This window comes from Rhipicephalus sanguineus, chromosome 1, assembly GCF_013339695.2.
Source record: "Rhipicephalus sanguineus isolate Rsan-2018 chromosome 1, BIME_Rsan_1.4, whole genome shotgun sequence".
Classification (NCBI taxonomy): domain Eukaryota; kingdom Metazoa; phylum Arthropoda; class Arachnida; order Ixodida; family Ixodidae; genus Rhipicephalus; species Rhipicephalus sanguineus.
The window spans coordinates 136,055,557-136,083,507 of record NC_051176.1 but is presented as its reverse complement, the minus strand read 5'-3'; the positions used below and the strand labels follow the sequence as shown (position 1 = coordinate 136,083,507).

Below are 27,951 nucleotides of genomic sequence, written 5' to 3'. Positions count from 1 at the left end.
TCACCTAAGGAAAAAGAACGTATCAACACTGCCAAATCCAGCCGCTATCATCATGTTGGGCCAGTGGCTCACGCCAGACAGCAAGTTTTGCAAGCGAGCTGAAAAAAAAAAGAAAAAGAAAAAACTTTTTCAGTTTTTCGGTACCAAAAGTGAACTGAGCCGCGCAACAGCTACACATGCCTGCAAGTTCATGCCGCAGTCAAACTGGCTACAATATCTACTTTCAAGCGAAATAAAATTAAACTATTGTTAAAACGTTGTGGCGTACCAATGACTTTTTACTCATTTGCAACATTACCAATACAGTCCTCACTCCTACGATCATGCGTGAACGCAGTATTCAATCATGATCTTGGTTTGAGCTAGTTGATGGATAGTCATATCCGAAACAAAAAAAAAACATTCTCTTATAAATTTCTTAGAAGGTCAACGTTCAGGCGATAAACGATAACAAAGAAATCCTTGCATTTGCCAGCACATTAGGTTGCGCCACCTAAGAATGGGCACTCAGTGGCGTTAATTGACCCATTGAAGAATATTTCGAATTTGTTTTGCCGGTTAAATATGTCTCAGCTGGCAAAGATAAGAATTTATAAGGCGATGTGCTTCGCATGCCTGTAAACTGTGGTTACCCACAGGCGTTAACCTGCAGAAACGAAATGTTTGATTATATCGAAGTATGCATATACGCTACTGTTAGTCATGCGCAATGGTGTAGAAACCTGTTGATACTGCCAATGCAGGGTTATGACAGAGTTCAAAAGTGTTGCTTGTTGGACAAGTTGGTTTTTTGCAGAGTACTGTCGAACCTGACTATATTGAACTCGGGTAAATCGAAGTATCCTATATGTCAAAATAATTTCGAACACGGAAAGGATTTAACATCAACGCATAGGGAAATCTACGGTTACATCAAACAACAATAGCCGCAACCCTTGATATATCGAACATCGGCCAGCGCGAAACGCTCCTAGGAGATGACTTTCTCTGACAAATATTTGGCTTTTCTTCTCGGAAGGGAACTTTCCCGCATTCACTTGGGAAAGCGAGTGGTGCGGTTAGGAGGGTGCCGCACGGAGCGAAGAAACTACGGCTTTCTATCACATGATTTCCCCCATGATTACTTGTCGTTGCGCTGCAAGCCCGTCGTGCGGGGTCGCCTTTCGCTTGTCCGCTCGCTTTGTTAACGCGACGGATGAGGTAAAACTGAACAACCTGCGGTTCTCCGCAAAGCTGTCGATAATCAATAAAGTCGAACGTGGGTAAAGGAAGCCTTACGTCGCCGCCAGCATCCCAAGAAGCACGCTCAATACGATATCGAAAAACAAGACCGACTTTAGGGCCAAGGCAGACTAAAGGCTTCGGGCGCCCGACGTGTATACGTACAGCTGCGTATGAACATTTTGAGGAGCTAGTTACATCGATACCTCATTTTCTCATGTATAACCCGCCTCTGCACATAACCCCGCATCTCCATAACAACAAACCACGGAAAAATACAAAATAAAAAACATGTGAAGGCGTCTTGCGTCTTTTTTTTTTATGTTATCATGAGCAGTGCCGTGAAGCCAACTTACATGCGCACCAAAATCTCCATCGAAAATACAGTAATTTCAATAAAACGTATGTATCGTATTATCCAATGCATCAAACTAATTGCCCTTTTTTTTTCTTTTTTTTTTTGAGGGGTTGACTGTATCAATAGGATTCTCTTTGACCAAGCATTGACAACACTAATAGAGGGAGATACTAAGGAAAGAGGTCGAGGACTGGTTTTCTTAAGGCTAGTATTTTTCTCTTTTGTTGGCACTTCCGAACACTGGATCAAGACATCTTCTGCCCTCTCCTTGCCCTCTACCCCCCTCCTCCCCCGTGGGCGAAATACGTGGGCACAATTTAAAGTGGTCATGAAGCACCCCTTGGGCTTGTTGAAAAAACACATCCTGCGGAAAGCTCACACTGCTATCAACTAGCCAAATATTGCAGTTGTGCACGCCGCGTAAAGGCTACAAGCGGAACGCGAAGTTGCTGTTTTCTCAGGCGCCCTGTTTTCAAACAGAGGTCGGTTCTCACTCTCGTCGTTGGGCGGGGCGTCTGGCCGTTGACGTCGCGATCTGCCTGTTCACGTCGCAAAAGACATAGCATCTTCATTGGCCGATAGCCGACATAAATCGAGAGCGGCGTTTGGATCAGATGCGCTTCTTGCCACGGGGTGCCGCCACTTGCCGGCGCCGCACTCCTCAGTACATGGTAGCCGCAATCGCGCACGCGAATCACAGCGGGAGAGCGATCGCGTTTCACGATGCGCGCTGACGTAACTTCTTTCCCCATGTGCCATCCCTCCCTGAGTAGCTTACAGTGCGCTCGTCGGCACGAGAAAAGAGAGAAAGCGCTGAGAGCGTGCTCCAAACCCCCGTAACTCCGCTCATACTTGACGGATTCGAGAAATTTTTGCGACAATCGATTCGGGAGGCAGTATACTCCGATACTGATGTCATAAGATCATTACTTGGAAAAGTGGTTCACGACCCCTTTACTGCGCCCACGTGTTGTCTCGTATGGCGTTTTTCACAAATTTACTTAGCCTTAAGTGTGGCCACGAATGTCACATGGTTTTCAACGCGACATTGGCTTTTCTTGTATTGGCCGCGAGATCGAGCGGAGTCGCCGCCTGGCGGCTTCTGGCTGAAGCACGCCGAGTGTGGATTGCTCCCTGCGTCGTCTGCTAGCCACGCCGTGTTTGCATGTGCGCGTACGTCCTGCACGCTCTCAAAGGGCGGTTTGTTCTGTTATGTTAGCGCGATTTTAACTGCTCGTACGTATACCCAACATAGTGTACAGAAGCAAATTGGCTTGCTCGGCGCATGCGCATTGTAATAAGATCAGTGAGTGCGAATTTCGAGAGGGCTGTGTATTGGTGTCGTACCCTTCGTTCGCCGGAATCATTTCAGTGTTGATGCCGCTTTCTGGCTCAAGCACATCGTAAAGTGCGCTTGGCATAGTCCCAAACATGAGGAGCATTCAATTGTGTGTGAATGCAGCGTTTAAGCGACTCGGTGGTAAACAAAAACGAGGCTCATGCACTTTCGCGTTGTTGTTAGGTGTATAATTGCGGCACTGTAGTTCATGATGACCTTTAGTTGCGCTTAAGACGTCCTTTTATTTTACGGTCGTGGTCCCGCTACAGCGAAATATTTCTATCGAGTGAAGTCTGAGACTTCGGTACTCAAACTGTCCCCCCGAAAAAACAACAGACAATGGAAGGACACGGCAGTGATAAAACGGTGTTGCCGCGCGCAATTTTAACTTAGGGCGAAATTTATGCAGAACCACCCGTGTGCTTAGCCCGACGGCGTGCCTTACATTTATGTCGTATAATTTCATGCAAAACCTCATCCTTTTTTTTTTCACATTATCTTGAGCGTTTGTGTGGAGTTGTTATAAATTGACGGAAGGCAGCGGACATTATTACTTTGAAAAAAAAAAGACACTTATTCCATAAAAGAACCGGACCTTTGTTGCATCACTGTCGTGCACGTAATCAATCGATAAAAGCTATGTGCTCAATTTTTACCTGCGTATGCGTATTCGCGTGAACAGTGCTATTGAACTCGTTGCACAGGAATATGGGCTGGTGTACAAATGAACAAGAAGTAAACAATTAAGTAGTTCAGTCATGCTACAGCAGTGCGTAGTACACATAACACAAGCTCAGCACGTACAGAGAAAACAAAAAACGTCATATAGTGCGTAAGCGTAGACTCTCATCCAGGGCGAGCATCCCTTTCATCGGCAGATTGCGCTTCTCTCACTAGTAATAGGAACGTGAGATGATCTTCGTGCATCGATTCAACAATGAGGAGTGTATATATTACCAGTAAGCAGCAACAACGCATTTTATTCGCCGACAATCGACTGAAACTGCTCACAACCAAGCGCCGCTGTGTGCATTTGTATACGCGCCTTCGACCGCCTCTCCACACTAACGCGGCGACGCTGCTGCCACCTATAGGTCGATCTCGCGGCCAATAGCAATATGGCCTTGCATTTTTATGCGTGCATGCAAGCGCGACAGCTCTTATTATCCTCGTGTTGTTTTAGTTCTAGCGTTATTTCTTGAAGTCTGCCTTGATATTGACGCAGCTTCCACGTGTTTCAGGTTACGTAGCAGCAGTAGCAGCAACAACGAGAACGAAAAGTCAACACATACACACGCCACTGAGAAAGACAATTTTCTATAACTTGCTCACACCACGTGTCCGACATGGTCTGGTAGGAGTGGCCCATGACGATGTAGGCGAGGCTGAAGAATCGCAGGCCGTGCAGGAACTGCAGCTGGTAGTGGTCGGCATCAGCCCTGTCGGCAACCTTGAGCAGCGCTCGCGTGTTAGCCGCTGCCGAGAACGCGGTAACAACAGCGATGAGCGCACCTGTAATTCATAAATGCCGCGAAATAACTATTAGCGCAATAGCGAAATAACCGCTGGCAGCCAAGTGTCCACATTCAGTTGCCCCTGTCCTATCACGTGTGATTAGGTGAAGCTATCTCGACGCCGCTTGAAAACGGGAAATGTTGAGTTAAACGGAACTTTTTACAGTCTTAAATGCCATTAATTCTAAATCGTTATCGCATTTTGTGACTTTGCAGCCAGCTTCACCAACAACCTAAGATGGTCTTCTGGGGTGCAGATTGCTTTTGTATTGCTTTCACCTTTTTTTAGTAGGGTCTGCTTTCAAATTGTCGCTGTCTTTGCAAGACCTACAACAGCGAATTATTTGGCGGCACAAATGCTAATTCATGATCTACGAACAAGTACATGAAAGGTGTGTTTACGCGTGTGGTTGCGATCCTATTTAAGCTTCAGTTTTTTTCGTCTTTAACGGTTTTATTCGGCTAGTTGCAATAATGTGTTGCGCATTGCGCTCTCATTTGCCAACAGAATGACTTAGTGAACTACTGTCAACGCACACTTATGACACGGGAAGAGAGTGTAAATAGTGTACACTGGAGCTTTGACAGACCTTGTCTATATCAGGCTAATCCTGTCTTTATCGTCATCACCAAGACCACTACGTAGTCAAGCAGTCGCGAATTTATTCAGTCAAGCAGGATGCAGAGGCATAAACGACAGCCATGAGAAATTGACCGAAAGTGGGCCACTGAAAACCGCCGGTATAGTCTGTTCTCCACATAATAAAGGCATTTAAAACCATGTTAGCGCCCATGTACGCAATTACACACTTGACAGACACTGCTCAAGCCGTAAATCTCCCGAGTGTCGCACCCTAAGACTGCTGCGTCGTGGCCACGGGCATCTTGAAGGCAACACCACATTGCGCACTTTCGCAGGGGAAATGTTTGTTCTTGTAACGGGAACCCCCTTCAGGTTCTAAAGAAGTGCCGCCACGGCAGCCCCTTTAAACTTTGGGAGCACTGCCAATAACGACGCAGGTCGTTGCTTTAATGCCGTTATTAGCATTCTAAATCGTCAGGTATACCGAACACGCTGAATGTGATCAGTCCCTAGCCAAAGGGCGGCATTATTCTAATTAGAGGGCTGTATAGCTGCGAGAAATTGCGCGGAAGCAAAAGCAATAGGAAATGAACATTAATGTATAACGCGATTCTCATGTCGCTGCGTCCAAATGTGTGTTAAGTTAGCGACAACCTTTACATTATCAATGAAAGATATAAATTTTATCTCCAAGTACAGTTCTCCTTCTTAATCCTTTCTACATTGTAATCAAAGCAGAATAATTTCCTGTATGTTATGTTCTCGTTTGCCATATCCAAACAACGCAGAAGTTCAAGGCAAAATGGAGGCTTGAAGTGATGAGAAATCGCTGAACAAACAATGTCGCTCAAGCCAACGCTTCAAAAAGACGAATTGACTTAGTCATAGTAGCAACTGCCTTCATTAGTAGCTCATAGGAAGGCAATTTCTGCCTTCCTGAAAGCAAGCCTCTTTGTCGAAACGTTGAATCCAGCGGCACTACCTCATCAACAATTTATCAGCACGCTTGTCGTATTTCGTATTGTTCGTTACCTTCTAGCCACATTTTTTCTATGTAGTATATCTAGATGCTGCTGCTATTACAAGGATACTAACTGAAAATAGATCGCTCTAGTCACCTACATAAACAGGCATCCTGCTGCAACTAATATCTAACGTAATCAATGACGTTCTGTCAACGAAACAAGTGAAATTGCAGGCTTCTATTCTGAAATTCGGTATTCCGCTACTTTCAGGATGTCCTAAATACATACCTGTGCTTGAGATGAGCGCAACATACAACGACAAACTCAGCGAGAAGTCAAACAAGACTGTCGTAGTTGTCCATTGCGCTGATCCTAACCGTGTATCTTAAGCAACTTGCCCATTTCACAGTTATTCTGTATATATCTGTGTAATATTAATAGAAAGAGGAATACAAAGCGCGGTAAAAATCAGATTTAGCAAATATACAACATAATATCTGAACTCACTGTGCTTTCCAGCAAGCTTCCGCGTAGACTGCATGAAGAGGTCGATTGTTGTGCTGCCAACAACGATGATGACTAGAAATCCTAAAAGTATCCTGCATCCCAAAGAAAAGACAGAATTTAGACTTTTGCGCTAGCTACAATGAATATATATGTATACTCCTTCGAGCTTGTAGGAATCAGTCGAGCTCGTGGTCGAACAATCAAGGCATAGTCATTTATCGCGTGCTTAAGAACCAACGATTACTTTATGGCATTGGTTGAAACACTCTTGCTAATCCAAATAATTATAGGCTCTCTTCACAAAATAATATTTTACTTCCTAAGTCACAAAGCAACTGCGGAAAACTAACTATTGGTTTTGCAATTGTGAAACTGTGCAGTAATCTAACAGTTCATGTAAAATATTCATCTACACAGCCATCATACCAACGATCATTAAACGCTTATATTATTTCTTTGTAAACTACCTTTCCAACGTATTTTTTTCTCGTTCGTGTTATGTAATGAAATATTGTGCTGCCATATGTTTCTTTACCATTGTAAGCAATATGTAACTTTTGTATATTTTTCTGTTTCTCAACCGACGCATATTCATTTCTGTCGTGTAAATAATAACAAGAGGCCCCACTACAGTTCTTAACTATGAGGCATATTTCTGTATAATTTTTTCTCTTATGTAATACTTTAAGGAAACAATAAACTTGAACTTGAACATGAGGTGCAAACGAACAAATTTCCGGTGGAATGTAGAGTTTATCGCGATCAGCAGAAAGGCTCATTTTCAATCGAGTATAGCTACTACATGTTCTGCACATCTTGCATCCAGCGATACCGAGTAGATACGAGCCCGAAAATATACTAACGCTTCTGAATAAGGATACGAAATTTCTATAACGACAGGGCCATAGGCATTTCCTTTCTTAAGAGCACCGAATTTTACTCCCGGACTCCCGTCCTAGACAACAAGCGAGGTTACATCAGGAATTTCCGTCTGTGAACACTAAGACAAGTTTTCCGAAATAAAAATACTGCCAAAAATAAAGGTTTCTTACGGCTTCGCTTAATTTAGGAGTTGTGCTTTCGCATTCCTAAAAGAAATAAAGCATTTGCGAATATCCCATTATTCGAAACTTCAGTTATCTGAACGGTCATTGATATATTGAAGCAATATGACGTGACCGTGAGGTGGGGTGAGACTCTGCAAGTGAGTTTCGAAATTGGGCTGTACAGCAGTGGTAATAAAAGGTAAGACTATATAATTTGCAAGGAATTTTAAAGATAAACGCAGGTTCCATTGGAGCTCAAAATTAGTTTTAAATTGTATTTAGTGTCTTTTATTTTTGGTTTATTAATTTTTCTAAATATGCGTTTTTTCCCTTAAGATCTACTATATGTAGAACATTGTAATTTTGTACAAGAGTAGCTACTAACTCTTTACAGAAGTAGAACGAAAATTGCGAGCGTACAACAAAAACTGGATTTCTTATGCTTTTTTTTACGTTTGCCAATGTTTTACCATTGCTACTTATGAAGGGTTGTTTTTATAATAAAAATATACGAATGCACCTAGGCTACCGATTTTAGTTTCAGTTATGTAAATACCAATAATTAACATGAGAATTTTTGTTTTCATATGCCCGATAGTTCCCGAGAAAAGGATACACAAACTCCGAAAATGTTGCTTCGAGAAAAAACGCATAGATTACGTAGGGATACACCCACATTTCCTGTCCTCGCATTGAAGAAAAACGACCAAAAAAATTTTTTTTGAAACCACAAGCACCCAAGTGTGATATATTTTCTGAAAGATAAAGAAATTCTCTATCAGATGATTGCAAAATCTCAAAATCGAATTTTTCGACCAAACAAATTCTCACCCCACCTTGAAGCAGAATAATCATTTGAGCTCGTCGGTATGCCATACTTCAGCAGAAATAAGCGGCACAGAGCAGACGCCGAAGTAGAAACGCTTGCAATAGGGCGGTCGTCACTCCAGCGCCTGTAGGATGCGTGTCTGTGTTCGTGTCTGTTTTGCGCTATTTATTATGCCTGGAAAATCAGCGTGTTCGTGAGAAAACTCGCTTGTATAGTCCGTGGTCGAACAAGCCGGACAGTTGCAGACACGATTATGAGATGTAGAAAACGTGAAGTAGGTACTGCATTCAGCGCGTGGCAGTTAAGTTAGCATATATAGGTCACACGCCGCATTCTACGTAACTGTTTACATCGTCACGTGAAGGTCACTGTGAAACCACGCTGTGATAGGAAAGAAACTGTTCCGCGATCCATGTTAGCTAGGCGTGGCTGCGAAGAAAACATTGTTGCCCTTCGTTCTAGTATTGTAGAAATAAACGACTGAGACAATTTTCTTATATTTTCAGTGACCTTTTGCAAGAATTAATGTTATAGGACAATAACGAACGCTGAGAAAACAAGCTCGCTGTGCTAAAAAAGAGGCTGAATGTCTCATCGGAAGCAAAAAATGAGCGAGTTGGCATGTATGCGTGGCTTAGTCGGCAGCGTGAAAAACTGGGACGAAAGGAGGGCATGACAATACATAAAACAAAGCGTTGCACTAAAGGCTAAAGGTTTGCGCCAAAGGTTAATAACTGTATACAAGTGGGATGTCATACATATTCGATCAGCAGTAGAAAATAAGAAAAATCTCAGTACAATGCACGTAAGCCAAAACTCTGCTGCGTGCATGTTAAGTCATGTCTTCTCGTGCATTTCTTTCGTCCTAGCGGTTCCCACTGCTCAATTCGCCATGCAAGCCTTAATCACGCCGTCCATATTGCTACGCAGCCGTAATCATGCCGTTTTTAGCAACCCCATGTCCACATACTGGTTTGTTTAATGCTTTGGCCTTCTCATAGCAAAGCAAAGCCTGTCATATGCTATGTCGATTAAATTTGCTTATTTTTTTACACTAATACAAGTCCAATACACCGAGGCTGATCCGCAAGCATCCAAGGCAGGCATCTGGACCTCGGTGCAATAAAAAGAACGAGAACCATTTTCACAAAAAGAAATAAAATAATTTTTTTCGGTATCTCTGCGTTATCTCTTTCTGCGCCTTTTCGATAATGCGTGAGAAACTCTAAGAATATATTCCACAACAGTGCTCGCCCCTGTATCTTTTCTACAAATCCACGGTGGAAATTATACGGGAGCATGCAGCTCAATTAAATATGTTAGAGGAATATGTATAGAAAAAAAAGTAAGGGACAAAAAACAGGAACGTTGACCAGGAAATAAGAAAAAAAAAGTGTCACACCTTCGTTGTCCGATAATCGGTAATTGCTTATGATTACCGATGATTACGGAGGGCTCCGGGAATTTCGACCATCTGTGGTTCTTAAACGGGCACCGAAATCGAAGTTCACGGGCCTCTATTATGTCGCCCCCATCGAAACGCGACCGCCGCGGCCAAGATCGAACCCGTCTCTTTCGTGTCAGCAGCAAGCAAAAATATCTCTTCTTCAGATACTTTTAGAGGACGCAGTGTTCGGTGGCATCAGACCTTCATTGTTTACTTAGAATGGCTTCAACGTGGTCAGACATTCGTGACATTTCGTCTACTGCAACCTAATTTGCATGCATGTGTGTCTGTGTGAACACACACACGTACATGCATGCCTGAATGCCCAAACTAAGCCGTATAACGCAGCCGCAATTAGAAGGGACCGCATAAGTTGCTTCTTGGGTTCAGACAGCACACTCAGCAATTATTCTGCCGCAAACACAGAGAGACTGGCTGATAAGTCTATGTGCTAACGTTCTTCTTAATTACACCAATATTTTCAACGTTACAAAATCCAACACTGTGCGACGTAAGCAGTGGGCTCTCCAGGGGTGAGGGATGCCGATTCTGCTTAGAAAGGCTGGATAGGAGCTAATTTCTAGCTTACGGCAGGTAAGGTGGATCAACAACACATTTATAACACACAGTATCACAAATAGCTGCTCCTAAATTGAGGCTGTGTTGAAGCCTCGGGTAATGTCCAGCTTTTTTCACAGATATCGCACCGCGTACACGTTTGGCAGCGTTTGTAGACAACGTGAATTCATCCTTTCCACACTGAGGGCCGCATCCTACTTACACAATGGACTTTTGTGTTGCATTCCATGGCTCAGGCTCTATTGTGGTGCAAGTGGATACCTCGATGTCCACAATTGAAGGCTTCACTGTAGAAATTATGTAAAATAGAACTGTTAGAAAAACATTGGCGGCGAAGTTTTCTAAGAGGTACTGTCATAGCGTGCGAAGAATATGATGGAGTAAGTCAGCGGTATAGTAGCACATCGGCATTACTTTTTACATTATTATAACAGACACGTAACATTAGCCATCATTAGCCGACAGTTCACCACCGCTAGCTAACATTAGTCAGTGGTGGTATTATGCAGGTAAAGGCGGTAGTGTCACGGCACGTGCGTCATGTAAATTACGTTATGTCATACATATACTGGTATCCTAATTAAATACCTCCTCCGCTGTCCCCCAACGACGTTATCATGTCATTTATATCATCCATGTCATCATAAATATATGTCCTACGCATGAAAGGCATTCATTTGATGACACGTCCTTCATTTTTGTCATACACGTGTCATGCGCATTTTGATATATACCCAATTAATAAAACTGTTAATAGAACCGCTATACGACGGCATCAAGACGTTGGAGGCTAGACGAACAGAAAGACAGCATTGTGCTACATTTTACGAAATGTTAGATGAAAATTTCATGTTACAATACCTGGAGAGAACTATTTACAACATAGTAGCGCGATGATCAAAGAAGTACATGTTATTCTTACTATCGGCACTACAGCACAATTGCGGTTCTTTCCTGCAGCTTAAAAAGAAATGAACACGCGTTGGGAACTGTTCACCTTCCCTTGTTCTGCCCGACACAAGGGCCTCCACCAAGTGGAAAAGTGCTGCCCCAACATCTGTACCACGTCCACCTCTGTGTTACAATCATGATCCGAAGCAGTCTCTTGTACGGAACATGCAGAAAATTCTAAATAAAATATGAAGTCTCGCTGCTAAGCAGAACATTTTAAAAACTTTTACGCGCATTCTGAAGCTGCAATTAACGCAACATAGTCAATCATATTGTATCACTGACATAGGTTCGATATGTGCGAAGCAGGGTTATAGCCCCCCCCCCCCCCGCTTTTTCTTTTTGCGGCAATAGAGTACCACGAACAGGTTTTCACTAGACATGGTTGCGATTGTTTCTCGCAAATATTTGAAATATATTAAAGTATTTTTTAGACAATACTCTTGTGTGGAGATCTCTCACTTCTGTTATTATACGCACTAGGTGCACCAAAGGCAAAAAAAAGCATTAAAAATTACTGCCGAACACGAAATGGGACGCCTTTTGATAACTCAGAGAGCGATGCGTATACCGGGAATTTAAATATCCTTAAAAAATCGGGGCAATGTGATACACGCACACAGTGTGTGTGTGTGTGTGCGTGCGTGTGTGTGTGTGTGTGTGTGTGTGTGTGTGTGTGTGTGTGTGTGTGTGTGTGTGTGTGTGTGTGTGTGTGTGTGTGTGTGTGTGTGTGTGTGTGTGTGTGTGTGTGTGTGTGTGTAGGTGTGTGCGTGCGTGCGTGCGTGCGTGCGCGCTGCCCGGTCAACTGTGCACCTTATCCACTCCTCTATTGCAAGCTTGCCGTATCAAGAATAAAATATACTTCTAGAAAACTGTACACATTTTTTATATTATTTTTACGATATACTTCAAGAGCGAAAAAATCGCGCACCTTCTCCGATACAACCGCCCTCTGACAGAGCAAAACATTCTAGGGCTCTGGCCCACTCTAACTTCAACGTGAGCCGCTTTGAGGGCGCTGGTGCGGTTACATACGTAAACCGGGCTGAACGACACGTTGTCACAGTTCACTGATTGTCTTTGTGTGTTGCTTTCGGATGGCGCTATTGTTATGACTTTGGAGTATCGTGACTCTTTTCTTCACTTTAATTCTTTCCAACCGCATTTCCCCTTCCCAAATACAGGGTAGAAAACCGGAGATTTCCTCTGGTTAACCTCCCTGTCTTTCCTTTAACTTTTATCTTTCTCTCTCCGTCTTATTCAACTTCCAATGTGTCCTCTTGATTCAAACAATGTTGACACGTTATAGAGGTGCTTGTTCCCTTCGATAGTGTATGTTGATGTCTACTAGTGTACCCTGCCTAAGCGGCGCGGGTCACTTCCTGTACTTTGATCGTGGCTTCGAGTAAAGGCTGTTAAATAGCCAGCTGCGTGAATGCAAGAAAAGCTTCGCGCAGTAGCTTTGGTGTAAATATATGTCGCTATGAAGATTAAAGTTAGTTTACAATCACTTACTATAGGTCATATACCTAATGTTCAATATAAAACGGGGTAACATACCGGTCTTCATATAAGGTCCTCGCATGTTTATGTCAAATTGTTCGATGTCAGGCGTACATATTTTTACAAGTTTTCGCGAAACATTGGCGTAACATTGTAGGAAAGGGGGACATGATGAAAAACGTTAAACCAAAAGTGTGTTGGACGTACCTGCGTCTACAATAGCTTGTAGATCACGTTGACTGCAGTCGTCCAAAACGCAGATGCCCAGGCGAACGATAGGGAGCTCTTCAAGAAAGAAGTAATTTTTGAACTGGTACATCTGAAAAAAAAAAAAGAAGAGAGATGTAAGTATTGACGGAAAAGCCACGCTAAACACCATGTGTGGTCAGCGAGACGGCATGCACAAGAAAAAATATATGCGAAACAAGATTTTAAAATAAAGCCTCCGCTTATTCTCACGTCACATGTTCAAGGACCGCTTAGTTTCCTAATTGGTTCCTAAGTTTCCTCAGCGCATAAGACAGACGGACCGTTGGCTCTTTGAGCGCTTCAAGGAGGATATGGCGCTAACTGCATGGTTTTCTCACATTTCCATATATCCTCAAACACCGTTGTAGTCCTAATATTCAGCAAATAGAAGTGTGACATCTCTAAACCTATACCATGTCATCCTCATGAAGACAAATTACCCTTCCTCGAAAGGGTACTATGCCAACGTTGAACCATGGGGGACGACACATGGAATATGTTGCTTATGATTATAGCTACGACTGGATAAGATCATAAGATTAGTTTTCCGTTGCATGTTTTCTCCGCCGTTTCACTTGAATAAATCTATCGAGTACGTGCGCTTGCGTCCTCCAGTTTCTTCTTGTGTCTGTGGTTATATGTATTCAAGTAAAGACACTTTGCCGGCATTTACTATCAAGCCGGATTGAAGCGCGTACGGAGAGAAGCGAGGTAACACAACTATTGAGGATAATTACTTTAATGTTCGCCGTGTGGCCATAGCGCTTAATTGTACGTAGTCCTGAACTTACCGCCTCTCTGAATGCCACACACGCGCACGCATGCACACACACACACACACACACACACACACACACACACACACACACACACACACACACACACACACACACACACACACACACACACACACACACACACACACACACACACACACACACACACACACACACACACACACACACCTGTAATAGCGGGAAGTGAAATGTGTCTACCGGTTTCCTTTCTAGTGTTCACGTTTCACTCAGACGTGAGAGCACGCCACATTGAAGCAAACCATTAGAGGCACTCACACTCGGATGCATGACTTGTAAGACGGGTTCCATCTTCTTCTGCCATGCTGTGGCATTCTTTATGTAGAACATCAAATTACAGTACTGGCCTCGCGAAGTCACGCGGCCAGAACCGTCGAGCACAGCGGTCTCTAAGCACTCGTCGAAGGCACCCATATCGGCACGAGACCCTTGGAACATGCCTGTAGGATACTTCCCGGATGCGTCGAACACTGCGTGCACAAAATGAATGCAAATGTGAGGCAAAGAACATTACAAATCATTGCACAAAAGGCTATTATACGGAATTGAAGATGGTGGAGATAATTGCGACATTTTAGCGCAAGACACACTTACGGCCAAATAACGCCAGCACGTTGTATGAGTTTAGCATGGCATGTAAAATGTGGATGTTACATGGCTGTAAAAAGTAACAGAATCCAGTCGCCGTATAAATGCGTAAAAATAGATACAATAAAATTTGACAATGACAAATGAGGTGTGCAATGGATACAAGAAGCTTGAGTTGTGTAGTGATAAAAAGAGCTCATAAAAAGAGCTCTTAGTTCCGGAAGTTTGCCAGTACTGGATGTTTTCTTTTTCTTTCAAAAAATACAGATTTTTTATAAAAATCACGTGAGAGTCAGGCTCCTGTCGTGTTCGCACACAAGCTCTATGACGAGGCTGAAATACTTTGCCGCACCTAAAACAACACTGACACGACTAATTAACAGAAATTAGTTAATTACCTTTTAATTATTGGCTTGATTGCAGATATTTATACTAGAAAGATGTAGTGCGTGGCAATTTATGGCATAGCTTTTTTTTTGAAATCACAAGAGTTGCATGCAATTTGAGATCTTCATCATTGAATTTTGTTGACGATATCGAAACTGACCACACCCGTCACGCAGGGAACGCGGTCTCTCTATTACGTCAGACCGCAACTGTGCTTTACTACCGTTAGTAGTGTGTAGGCTTGAGCAGTAAAGCTGCTTGTTTCTGGGTGCAAGTGACTAGATGCTGAGAAGATGAGCCATCGCCTGCATAAGACGCGCCGGCGTGTGACTTAGAATGCATAATAATAATTTTGGGGGTTTCACATTCCAAACCCACAAAATTACCATGAGGGACGCCGTAGAGGTGGGCTCCGGAAATTTAGACCACCTGAAGTTCTTTAACGTGCACCTAAATCTAAATACACGGGTCTCACGCATTTTCGCCTCCATCGAAAATGCGGCCCCCACGGCCGGGATTCGTACCCGTGAACAGGCCCGTAGCCAGGGGAGGGAGAGGCTAGCCCCCCTCCCCCCGAAATTTTGGTGAAGTACGTGTTTTTACCAAAAATAAATAATAAAAATGAGTGTTTTTCTCACATAGTCAAGGTTTTCAGCAAGTGCCTCTCCGAATCAATTCCTGTCTACGGGCCTGCCCGTGAACTTTCGGGTCAGCAGTCGAACACCATAACCACTAGTCCACCGTGGCGGGCAAATGCATCAGTGTGGAATTCTGCCCAGGAGTATTAAATGCGAAGCATTTCTTAGCGAACCTCTGGCACTTTGAGCGTTTCTATCTACGTATCTATCTATCTATCTATCTATCTAGCCGCCTACGTCTGGGTGCTCTCATGAACGCCTCCTTAAATTGGTGTAGACCAAAATTTGCATGGGAGGGTAAGAGGATTTGACGAATATGACTGCCGGGTCATGACATGACTAACGTTAAAATCCTGTCGCGTACGTCGTCAAACCCTTTCCACTAGACACGTGTGGCACATACCCGTTTACCATGGGCCGCGGTGTACGGGTATGCGCCACAGGTGATTGACAGTTTATATCTACCCAGGAACGGCGAGAACAGACATTGGTTACTTAAATGCTAAAGCGTTAAGGAAAACCAACGTCGGCAGCATTGACTCAACGAATAGAAAGAATGAAAATTAGGATCCCAGCAGGAATCGAACCCAAGAATTCTGCGTGGCTATCAGGTATTCTACCACTGAGCCACGCCAGGTCTATAAACTGGTTTGAAAAAAACAGCCTACGCAGGCGTAATTCGGTACAACGTCAATTGTGGTTGTGGTGCTGGCTATCTAATTTTACAAGAAAGCAATAAACGCTACATGATACTCCTACGATATGTACTCCTATGATACAGGCGTCGTATCAGATTAACGTCTGTAGTTCCAGTGTCGGCTCCGCTTTTATAGCAGTCTAATAAACATTACGTTTGTATTCCTACGATTCAGCAAGCTATATTGAAGCATTGCTCGACCCCGGAGGAATACATTAACGAGAGTTACATATGATGTCCACATCACCACACCGTAAAGTGCACTTCGTCCACCAGAACGGCGCAGTGTCCTCTTCATTTCTTACGAGGCTGGGCGATGGCCTCATGCTGACCGAGGATGATGCCAGATTGATTGACATCCGCTTTGTAGATTAGGCTACGTAGGCCACACACACCCAGGTAGTCTACGAACACGACAAACACCATCCACTGATGTTGGTCTACGTAGCACTATCCAGGCCTACCAGCCTCGACGGCCTGAACCTCACCAATGCGATGGGTGGCTTCAGGTTCCGACATGTCGCCGGCTCTGTCGACAGACAATTTGTCGACGAAATGACCGAGGGATCCACGAATTCCAACAGCTCTACTATACCACATACTTCACTACACATGGACCCCTCGTCACCACGATCACGACCGGATACTATAACAAGTCATGACCAGCTGCTGGTGCTCACTAATTACGGTGATGATGCCCTTGTTCAAGAACTGTCAAGAACTTCTTGCACACATGTACACGGGTTCCTGAAACGTGCGTGCGTTCTTGAGACAGGTATAAGCACTACGTATCAGCTTACCGCTACTGGCGTTGGTAACGTTGCATACGTAACCGTAAACAACTGGTTATATAACACATATGCGGCTCTGCAACATATATATGTGTGCGTATAAAATTTATACAAATCTTTAGCGTCATTTTGTAACGTGTCGCTCAGTAAAAAAAGGTTACGCCACCGTCCCCTACCCGCCGCATGCTTCGCATAACATCGACTCCCATGGTACGTGGGATCTGCCGAATTTTTTCGCTCATTGTTCTTCGAAGGGCATTCAAATGTGGGCCTTCAGAGCATGCTTTGTAGGGCCGACAAACGAGGTGTCGCATTTGACGAACTGCCACTACCACGGCGGTGGCAGCCTTACGAGAGCCGTGAGACGGCATTCGAAGAAAGGGACATAGCTTTCTTCGCCTATAGTTCTCTCACGCACAGGGAAACGTGTTCTGCCAACATATTGCCCGCTAAGAAATTGCAGTTTGAAGCGATGAACAAAGAAAGCGAGAAATCCAAGGAAGAGCGTGCTCATCCTGCAACCACTTCGCGGACAATTATATATGTTACAAATTATGCAATAAATGCTAAGCTGCAAATCGCAAGCACCTGTGAGTGAAAATGTTAATCAATAAACAGCCCCTATACAAGGCTGTGGACGGTCTCGAGCGACATAGTAACGAAGTCCACTTAGGACGCAAAATGAATGAACAAGCAGGCTATCTCAAGCGACTGTTACATCACGTCGTGTACTCCGTACCAATTGATTGTGACTACAAGACTTCACAAAACTACATCCTCTTTTATTACTTCCACACTAAGCCAGCGAAAGGGCTAGCGTGGCAGTATAAGACAGAACTCAGCCCGTCACCGTTGCTTGTGCTTTGCCAAGCTCTTATTTAGTGACGCCAACGAGAAGTTGTTTTTATGTTGAATTACGTGATTGATTTTTGTGTTTTGTAAGAAGAACACAAGCGGAAAATGGTCTACACAAAAGCATAAGTGACACTTTGTTAGCGCAAACGTCTCGCATATTTCGGTAAGGTGGTTCAGCTCACCTCGAACTCCACCGAGTTGCGGTACTGGAGTGTGGATAGTGCGCGTTGTGGACAGGCTAGCAGGAAGAGATAGGATATATGACGCACAACACGTTGAAGTGACCTTAGTCGGTGAAACAAAACAAAAAATTAAGACCATTCCGCCTTGCGAAAGTGGATGACCAGCGAAGCTGCAAACATCGTGGTAAAAAACAAAAACAAAAGAAACTTGTGGTAAAGACTTCATTGCACCATTCATTATCCCTTAGTAACGATGGTCACAATAGCTTTGCAGGTATACCTATGATATACACTGATTGGCATACTCGCAATTTGCAGACATGTTCTTTGATAATGTCAAATATATGCACGTACGCTCCTGGGGGGTTGGTTGGGCCGGACCGGTGTGACATCGCAAGCGAAGTGTCTCCATCAAGAAACGCGTAAAGCCCTCCCCCTTCGGTTCCGACACATCTACATCGCAATCACCGACAACAACCGCAGCAGTGGTGTCATCCCAACTAACCCACTCAAATTGAGTAGCCATGAACCTTTCGACATCGCAGTGGGGTGTACTCGGCGATGTAAACACGGTAGATACCACGTTCCCGTCCTCAGTATGTATAGCAGAGACATCACCAGACGCAGTAACATTATCCTGCGAGTTCAGGGCTGCTATACAGGATGGCCCGAGCTTCCCGAGCACACGAGTTTGCTCCGAGCTCGCATTACGGCGGTCATGACAGGAAGATAGTGCGGAACACGCGATAGCAGCGTTGATAAAAACGGTTACAAGAATGAGCATGGGGCGTCACAAACTCATGTGCGGCATTTGCGGCGGTTTTCAAAGCAACACCGCGTGCGAACGCGTCAGCCCCGCCACTCAGTCAACATTTCAACAGTGCAACGACGTCAGCGTGATTGTCGCACTATCTTTTTGCCAACTAATCATCGCGCATCCCACGGGCGTGTTCGTGGGCGTTTGTCCTCCTTCGGAAAATTCTTTCGTTCCACCTGCAGCATGAAAATTTCCACTCTCGAAGGCAACAAGGGCGCACACGCAGCACTCTGCTGCAGCTCGTTTCGCTTCTCTGGAATATTACAGATAAATACATTGACAGGTTACTGCTATACTTACATTACGCGTCTCAAGATTTTTCTGTAGTAGCAAATCGGTAGAAACAATGTTTCCACAAAGAAGTAAATAGTAACATTTCTCGCCGCAAATCCCACCAGGGGCGCTTGCTTCATAGGTGTGAGTGGTACGTCATGAGAGCGGTGAAATTGAATGCGAGACAATCGTAGCCACGTGATGATAGAACATTTAGTTCTTCGTGCGTGTGTGCATAGTCTGTGCGATTAGGCTCATAGATTAATCATGCCGCTCGCTCGCGTTGCGGCGTGATCGAGCACTGCTGCTCGGCAAGAGCAAACGCGGTGGGCGGACCCGTTCTTCGCCGCGGGCGCCTGTCAATCAAATTGATTGACGCAGGAACTCGGGCACAAACTTGTTCATTCTGAAAAGGCCCCAGTTCAACTCGTGACTGTCATAGTGCCGATGTGCCTGTCAAGTGTTTCATGCGGTGGACGCTACTAAGCAGTTTCGTTGCATATAAAACAATTTGGTCAGCTTGCACTACTTGTGCAAGGCTGGAGCCATCGGAGGAGCTTGTGGTCACCTAGCTTCTTCCACCTTATTAAAGACGATAGTCTTTCTTGGGGAACTTAAACGCAGAAATTTCGGTCTGTCTGTCTGTCTGTCTGTCTGTCTGTCTGTCTGTCTTTCTGTTTGTCTGTCTGTCACCCGATTCAGCCACCCGGCCAAAGTTGAACCACTGCCCAAGGCCCCGCCATCTTGAACTGGTGGGTAGGTTCATATCTGTGTACACTTTCGATCAAAAAGCAGCCATTACGCATATCTGAGGCGCAACATCACTAGGTAAGTATTAGGTTGTGTGTTCCTTTATAGAAAATACAAAGACACGTAATTCTAAAGATCCTAGATTTTTAAGCTGCGCTGGAAATGCGGCTGCGCTGAAAATGCGACGCTATGCAGCACCGACGAACGCCCTCTGCCACGGAGGAAGGAAACCCTCTGCACAAGCTCATGTTTCCCGACATATTGCCAGATGGCGCCCATATCTCACGCAGCGCTCTTCTATCGTCTTTCGACGGCATTTGCAGCGTAGCACGCACATACGCGGCCAATTTTTACGTGGTTCGTCTACTCAGTATGCTTGGTCTGATTCGGAGTAATGACCGTGTCAGTTCGGTGTCAATATTGGTGCTATTGATTAGCTAGGCCTAATTAACATGGCAGTGAATAGTTGTCTTAATTGGTAATGCTATAATTAACACGACGTTAGTTACTCAGATAGAATTACTAAGGTTATAATTAGCACGAATGTACTTAACATAATGATAATTAGCGCGATCATAATTACCGCCACGGCCAGTCTGGAAAGACGCGCGCGCGTTCCGTCTTTCGGCCTTCGCAATGCGTCTATTTCTACCTCCCGCCGCACAACCATGTTTGCCGCTGCTACCCTGCCGTTGCGTTCGCGACTGCGCGTGCGCTCGCGTTTTTTTCTTTTTTTGCCTTCATGTTCCCTGCAAGCAGCAAGGGAAAACTCCTATAACTACGGCAGGGTCGCTGCGCCCCTCGCAGTTAGCAATGGCACTAACCGAGGAGAAACGCTACCATTGTGTTTAACTCGATTGCGAAGGCCGTAAGACGGAGCGCGCACGCGTATCTTTCCAGTCCGGCCGTCTTACCGCGTACTTAGTGAGGAAGTTCCTAATTAGCTTGGTTTGAATTAGCGTGCTCCTAATTAGCGTCATCTTAATTAGCGTGGCACTAATTAGCTTGGTCTTAACTAATATGATATTGAATATTCATGTCTTGATTGTTAATGTTTCAATACCACGACATTAATTACTCAGGTTTAATTCGCAAGGTCCTGAATAGCACAGATGTAATTAGCCTTATTCTAATTAATACAACCTCGGTGAGTAAGGTCTTGATTATTTTGGTTCTGGTTACGCGCTCCTAATTGGTGTCGTGTTAATTAGCATGATCATAATTAGTTTGTTGTTAGCTTTACACGACTTCATTAACATGGTCTTAGTAAGACGTGGCTTAATTAGCAGGGCCTTGGCATGATTTGGCTTAATCAGCTTCGTCATAGCATGTCCTGACTTAGCTAGGTATACCGCCCAGCCAATTAGCTAATCAGCCGGGCGCACCTGCTCGGAGAGCGAGCAGACGGTTAACAAGAGGACGAAGAGGGCGCGCGCAGGCGGAGCAACGCGCTGGAATGTACAGGCCGACCATGTTGATTATACACGTGGCCTCGATGATTAGCTCCAGCCGCGGTGTTGTAAGGCGCTCGGTCGGAACTGATCTCAGAGGCAACTGTGCTGATTATTCTAAAGGATACTTAGTGCAGACATCAAACGTTTAAAAATGGATTCAAACGGCCCGCGCACACCATAAAAAAATATAGTTAGCGGAATTTTCTGCCACTTTTCTTGCATAGGTGCTCTCCTGCACTCAGTGGAACGACAAACAAGTGAAAGAAGGTGCCTCTAGTTTGAAGACACCACCCAACCTTCTCGACCGCCCTTGACGTGACGCCGCGTTCCATCGTAACCAATGGAACGGAGTGCGCGCTGAGGGATGGATTTCACCTTCTCGTACTGTTAGCTCGTTCAAAAGGGGGTGTCGCCAGAGCTCGGAAAGATCCCGAGTTTCGCCGAACTCGGGCCATCTTGCATAGCACCCCAGGGCATGTATACGGCCGCGCAGACGCGTTTTTATATTGCATATACCGCAACGCCACCCGCGCGCGTGTTCACAAGCCTGCCACACATAATTCCGGTGTAACCGTGGACTTGAAGCACTCGCGTAGGTAGCCAGGAGCGGGGGAGGGGTGTTCAAACTTTCACCCCTCCCCCAAAAAAATTTGTTTCAGTTTACATGTGTGTATATACACGCACGCATACAAACGCACACACGAACATACATAAAGGATGGATGAATGCCCCCCCCCCCCCCCTCTTCCCGAAAAATTACTGGCTACGCCACTGGCTTGATACAACACATTCGACCATGTTTCCGAGAGGCGGAACATCGGTCATACACATATTTGATTGTGCGACTATAATTTGGGACCCTTTTACTTAAAGCTGATAATGACATATAAGAGAAAAACACAGAAAAGGTTGTCCGCCTTGTATATAACGGCTTTTGTCGTTCTTCAGTAGGAGCTCTCTTGGCCAAAACCAATTTGCCTACCTTGTACAAGAGGAATCGCTACTCTCGCCTTAAATATTTCCAGGAATTAAGTAATAAGCGCCGCGACACTGATAAATCGAAAGTAATCCCTTTTTCACCAGGACATGCCAGCCGTCAAAAAAAATATTAAACAGAATGTAATGAAAAATATAAATAAATAAATAAATAAATAAATAAATAAATAAATAAATAAATAAAGATGTCAGTGTGTCACATGTGCATACATATGAACTACCTGTCTTCTGCTGATCATTCCATGCGAAAACTGAATTGAGCCTGCCTGCCCTCCATTGTATTCAGCTTACTCTTAACGAAATATATAATATCATATTTAACAACGAAATATTTACTAAGCAAATTTTGTAAATTTATCTTTGGCCATATAGTATGCACGTCCCATCTCAACTGAACAAAGACGGATACAAAGATTTACAAATTGACGTCGATTGTTCTCGTACTTGTGTCTCTGTTGGTCCTGTTTGTGTTAACCGTGTAACTGAGCACGAACTAGTTGATTTTTTTTTTACCTAACTACAATTTATTGCATCTTACGTAGCAGCACGCTCTCTAACGCACAATTAATGAACCTTTGGGACTAACGAAGTTGCCTACGAGACCTTCGCCGACATTCTTTGCCAGGAGAAAACATTAGCATCAGTTTGACTCCTGAAGATTACAGATGCGATGTCTTCGCCGCCATCTCATCTGCGTTTCAGATGAGGGTCTCATCGAAAGCGCCCTTCTATGGGATTCATTTAAACGAAGTCAATTTCAAAGACCCAGGCGTCCACAAGAAGCTGCCCACCACATTCCGGTCCAGCCGTTTTCTTAATAACAAGAAGTATTAATGCATTCTTGAGGTCGAACGCGGAGGTACGTTCAGAACATACGAGACCCAGTTTGGAGCCGGTTTTGAAGGGCAATGTCACTGGGATGAAGTCGTTGCTGTCAGGTACGGCATGGGCATCTGCACCAAACCAGTACCGCCCGCAGGAAGCTTGGTAACCTTGGTTGTATTGTGGAGGCACATCTCGATTTCGCCTTGATGGACCACCTCCACATGTGTGCGAAAGCGTTCTTCGTGACAAGTACATCACAATGTTAACTTTCTCTTTTTTTTTTTTTGAAAAGAAAGCAGAAATGATCTCTCGTAAACCATCTCGTTAAACTGTACTTCCTAAATAACGGAACTATTTAAGACTGGACGACAAGTTAACTTGTGGTTTGCTGACTACAGCTGAAAAACTTAACACCAAAGGCGCCATTTCAGAAAAACTTGGTACGGGCACGCACTTTACTAATAAGTTTCGCGAATAAATGCTGTCTTTTATAAATCAGCGTAGGAGTCGGGCACTTTACGCTTAATATGAAGCAAGGGTGTGCTTTGCTTCTAAGCTGTTACTACAGTACATTCATTCTCATGTGTCTTGCTCACCCCGGGGTATTTAGAAGGTATAAAGAGTGCAATAAAAAACACAAAACCTTGGCAATATTACTTCATCGCATGTCTCGCAGTCATAGTGTAATTCTGTGACTGTTAACATTACTATTGTAAAAGGCATGCACGAGGGTTCAATTCTGGCTGGAACCCTGATTTTTATAAAATTTTTATTAAGGTCACGTGGGCTTTTGTGCGGCACGCGACATTTTTCGTCTGATGAGGCACTTAGGGCTTTAGCCTTAATAAATAGCATATGTACAGTCCAGGTCTTCTTCTTTCTCATCAACCTGCCGAGTTAAAAGTACATGTGCAACAAGAGAGGATGCTAACGAAAGTTTGCGTGTTGGACATAAAATAACCTAACCAACGCTCGCAACGACACTTTTAAAACCTAAAATTATTTCGCTCGGCAAAAACACTGAGCGCAGTACACTATTTCGAAATCTCAAGTGAGCGAACTGCGTAGCTCGTAGCATGGAAACAAGAAACTCTCCCGTTACCCTTGAAAAAATTTCGAGCAGTGTATTCAGAAAGAAAGCAAAATCTGGTCGCCATAGAAATAAAGCTGGATTATGTTGCGCGCAAATAAAAGCAAATGCCGCCCTGAAAGACGAACGCGTATACGACATTATACGGGAGTGCGAAAATACAAAAAGCTGTGCCTCTGGGGTTTGCCTCGTCCTTGTCCTTGCTTCAAAAAAATCTTCTGCGCAGACAAGTTTCGCCACGGCCACCGACGATGGCAGCCGTTTCCCGCGCTCTGATAACGCTCGCTTTCCTTCCAAGGTTCGATGTACGCGAGGCGCATAGAAATCGAAGGTCTATTCAATGCGGCATGGCGGAAATACAGCGAGATTGACCCCACGAGCTATAGTTCCATGGCACGCACGGCGAATGTCTTGCTTGTCACTCAAGCGACTCGATCTGCAAGTCGCAAGCAAGGCCGTGTTTGCAGCTAGGGGCAAGTGCATACACAATAGACGTCAGCTGGATCCGACAATACTGCTTCAAAATAACGCCACCACGACGATTTGAACGACTGAAGCGAGAAGCATGCAGGGTGACTTCTGTGGAGGCAGGATAACAATAATATTAGTTTCTCAGGTTTTAAGTGCCAGAACCGCGGTATGATAATGAGGCACTCGGTAGCGGGGGACTCCGGATTAAAGTTGACCACCTTGGTTTTCTTTTTTATCCTGCACTTAAAAAAATCGGCAGATCCCACGCGTTGTGGGAATGGGTTTCATGCGAAGCAGTCCTCGGGCACTTCTATGCTGTATTTTATGGCTTTGAGCCAAGTGTTACGAGGTGGATCGACGTGTTTTTGTAAGTGTAGTAGCTGTGTGCACATTGTGGGCTTACCAGGCACGTCAATAACAGTGGCGTTTAAAGGGTAACTTATGGTGTGACGTAACGTCAGCCCTTACGTTAGAGTACATACGTCAATATTATCGGAACTAGGTGCACTTTATGGTGCAGTCATGTGAATATCATACATAACTTTAGTTAATGTATTCCTCCGAGGCCGAGCAATGCTTCAATATAGCTTGCTGAATCATAGAAATACAAATGTCGTGTTTATTAGGCTGCTATAAAATCGGAGCCAACACTGGAATCACAAACGTTAATCTGATATGACGCCTGTATCGTAGGAGTACATATGTAGCGTTTATTGCTTTCTTGTAAAATTAGATAGCCAGCACCACAACCACAATTGACGTTGTACCGAATTACGCCTGCGTAGGCTGTTTTTTTCAAACCAGTTTATAGACCTGGCGTGGCTCAGTGGTAGAATACCTGATAGCCACGCAGAATTCTTGGGTTCGATTCCTGCTGGGATCCTAATTTTCATTCTTTCTATTCGTTGAGTCAATGCTGCCGACGTTGGTTTTCCTTAACGCTTTAGCATTTAAGTAACCAATGTCTGTTCTCGCCGTTCCTGGGTAGATATAAACTGTCAATCACCTGTGGCGCATACCCGTACACCGCGGCCCATGGTAAACGGGTATGTGCCACACGTGTCTGGAGGAAAGGGTTGACGTACGCGACAGGATTTTTACGTTATTCATGTTATGACCCGGCTGTCATATTCGTCAAGTACTCTTACCCTCCCATGCCGATTTTAGTCACACCAAGTTAAAGAGGCGATCAGGAGAGCACCCAGACGTTGGCGGCTAGATAGATAGATAGATAGATAGATAGATAGATACGTAGATAGAAACGTTCAAAGTGCCAAAGGTTCGCTAATAAATGCTTCGCGTTTAATATAAGTGCACGGGGGTCGTTCTCTGCATTTCGCCCCTATCGAAATCTGGCCGCCGTGGCCGGGAATGAAACCCACGCCCTCGAGATAAGCAGAGCCGCACCTTACGGGCTAAGTTACCGCGGCAGGTCTGACACTCTGGTGAACCGCCAAGTTAGGAAGTAGAGCCCAAAGGGTCTGATAATAGGGTCTTTGCATCCGGAGATAAGCAAAACCATAAATGAGTCATACGTTAGGCTACATGACCCGGCTATTGCATATGCACACGAGAGCCGAAGCCGCGGGCTCATCTCGAGTTGCATCGGCTGAAGTTGCCCTATCGTTACCCTAAACAGAGCCTATTATCGCCGCGCTAGTACACTCTAATAGGCTAATGATGGCACTGCAATCCAATTAGCATAAATGAGGCAAGAAAAAAATATTTTTAAACAAGCACAGTGAAGTTTGCAACTTTCACACACGCACTTCGCATTTGACGTTTGTCTCACAGAAACCACACACAATTGTTCGTTGACAATCAATTCATTTTTCCACAAATGACTAAAACTATTTTGATCATGTGTGAGCGATAAGAATCGATGAATTTCCTTGACGAGCAAATTACTAAGCGTTTTTGTCATTTTGTCACGTAACACATACTGGCACGCTGAAAATCATTTATTAATTTTTTTTTTTTTTTGCCACTGTGAAGTGGCCTTACAGGCTTTGTCATGTGCTCTAGGACCTAGCAATTTTGATCTACCTAGTATGAAGAATGAAATACCTTTTTGTTCAGTAACAATGAAAATGTATCATTGTACCGTGACCTAATATTATTCGTACTTTCATCGAAAAGCGACGAAATGTGCACACCTGCCCCCCCCCCCCCTCCCCCCTATGAGAAACCGGCGATTTTGGAACAAGTGAAATCTGTCATTTATGAGGAGCACCCTTATAGACATTGCAGCGCGTAAATAAGTGTTACTGGATCAGTACAACTCCACAGGCACAACTACGTGCTAGCCCGCAGCCTCATTTGTTACAGTTTAGGCACGCGGAACGACAAAAAGAAATACGTAGCAGTTAAGAGAATATATAATATGCCTTCACTTACATAACGCTGTCGGAAGTGAGCTCATATCCGTACATTCAATTATGGGGTTTTAGCGTTTTTATATATAACCACTATTATGTATAAAGAGAGAGAGTGCACGGCACGTAGACCATCAGCGCCCATATGAAAAAATCCGTTCCGCAAGCAGCATCCTGAATTGGCCATCTCCACACCTTTCGTCAAATCATAACAAGTGCCGTAAGCGGTCGCCGGCCATTGAGAAAATGTGCTCACATTAGAAACTTCAAAGATTTTCTTCGCGAAAAGGGGTTAAAAATAGTAACATTGAAAGCTTAATATGATACCCATATTTATCAAGCAGCTGCACAAGTCTGATTCCATTTTTCTGCGAACAGGATTTACCAGAGGTCCCGCTTAGAGGTTGTAGCAGTTTTTACCTCCGAAAGGTTTCAGCTGCTCCTGTGACCAAGCAAGAGAAGACTATGCGTGATGAATGCAGAACCGAGCGTTGCAGAACATTTCTAGCGTCAGACAAAAGAAGACGTGAAGAACATATATACGTAGCAGTTTCTTCTTTTTTCATCTTGTTACGACGGTGTAAAGCGCAGCAGGGAGAGCAAGAGCTTCTGAAACCAAGAAGTTCTTGCTCTTACACGCATGCGCTGAAGGCCGCCTTCGGGTGACTTACGTTTCAGAGCCCAGGGTTCCAAGTTCCGAAAACCGCGCACCAGCTTGAGCAATCCCAGCGAGCAATCAACAGACACGTCGGCCGTCTGCAATTTGCGGATGAAAGTGGGCGGGGCCTTGGCAATGGCCTCGCCGATCATCTTCCGCATCCCGATGTAGTAGGCGTCGAACTCGTCGGGAGTCGTC

The 27,951-nt window shown here is 44.4% G+C and overlaps 1 protein-coding gene across 1 annotated transcript; it reads right to left on the bottom strand.

Moving 5' to 3' along the window:
- On the bottom strand, positions 1–27,951 carry LOC119379349 (nose resistant to fluoxetine protein 6-like). Its single transcript, XM_049412105.1, has 7 exons — positions 27,767–27,951; positions 14,165–14,376; positions 13,050–13,161; positions 10,591–10,675; positions 6,488–6,579; positions 4,251–4,430; positions 1–98 (listed from the first exon to the last, which is right to left on the bottom strand). Exons 1-7 carry the CDS (start codon positions 27,912–27,914, stop codon positions 1–3), a joined length of 927 nt encoding a protein of 308 aa, XP_049268062.1. The 5' UTR covers positions 27,915–27,951.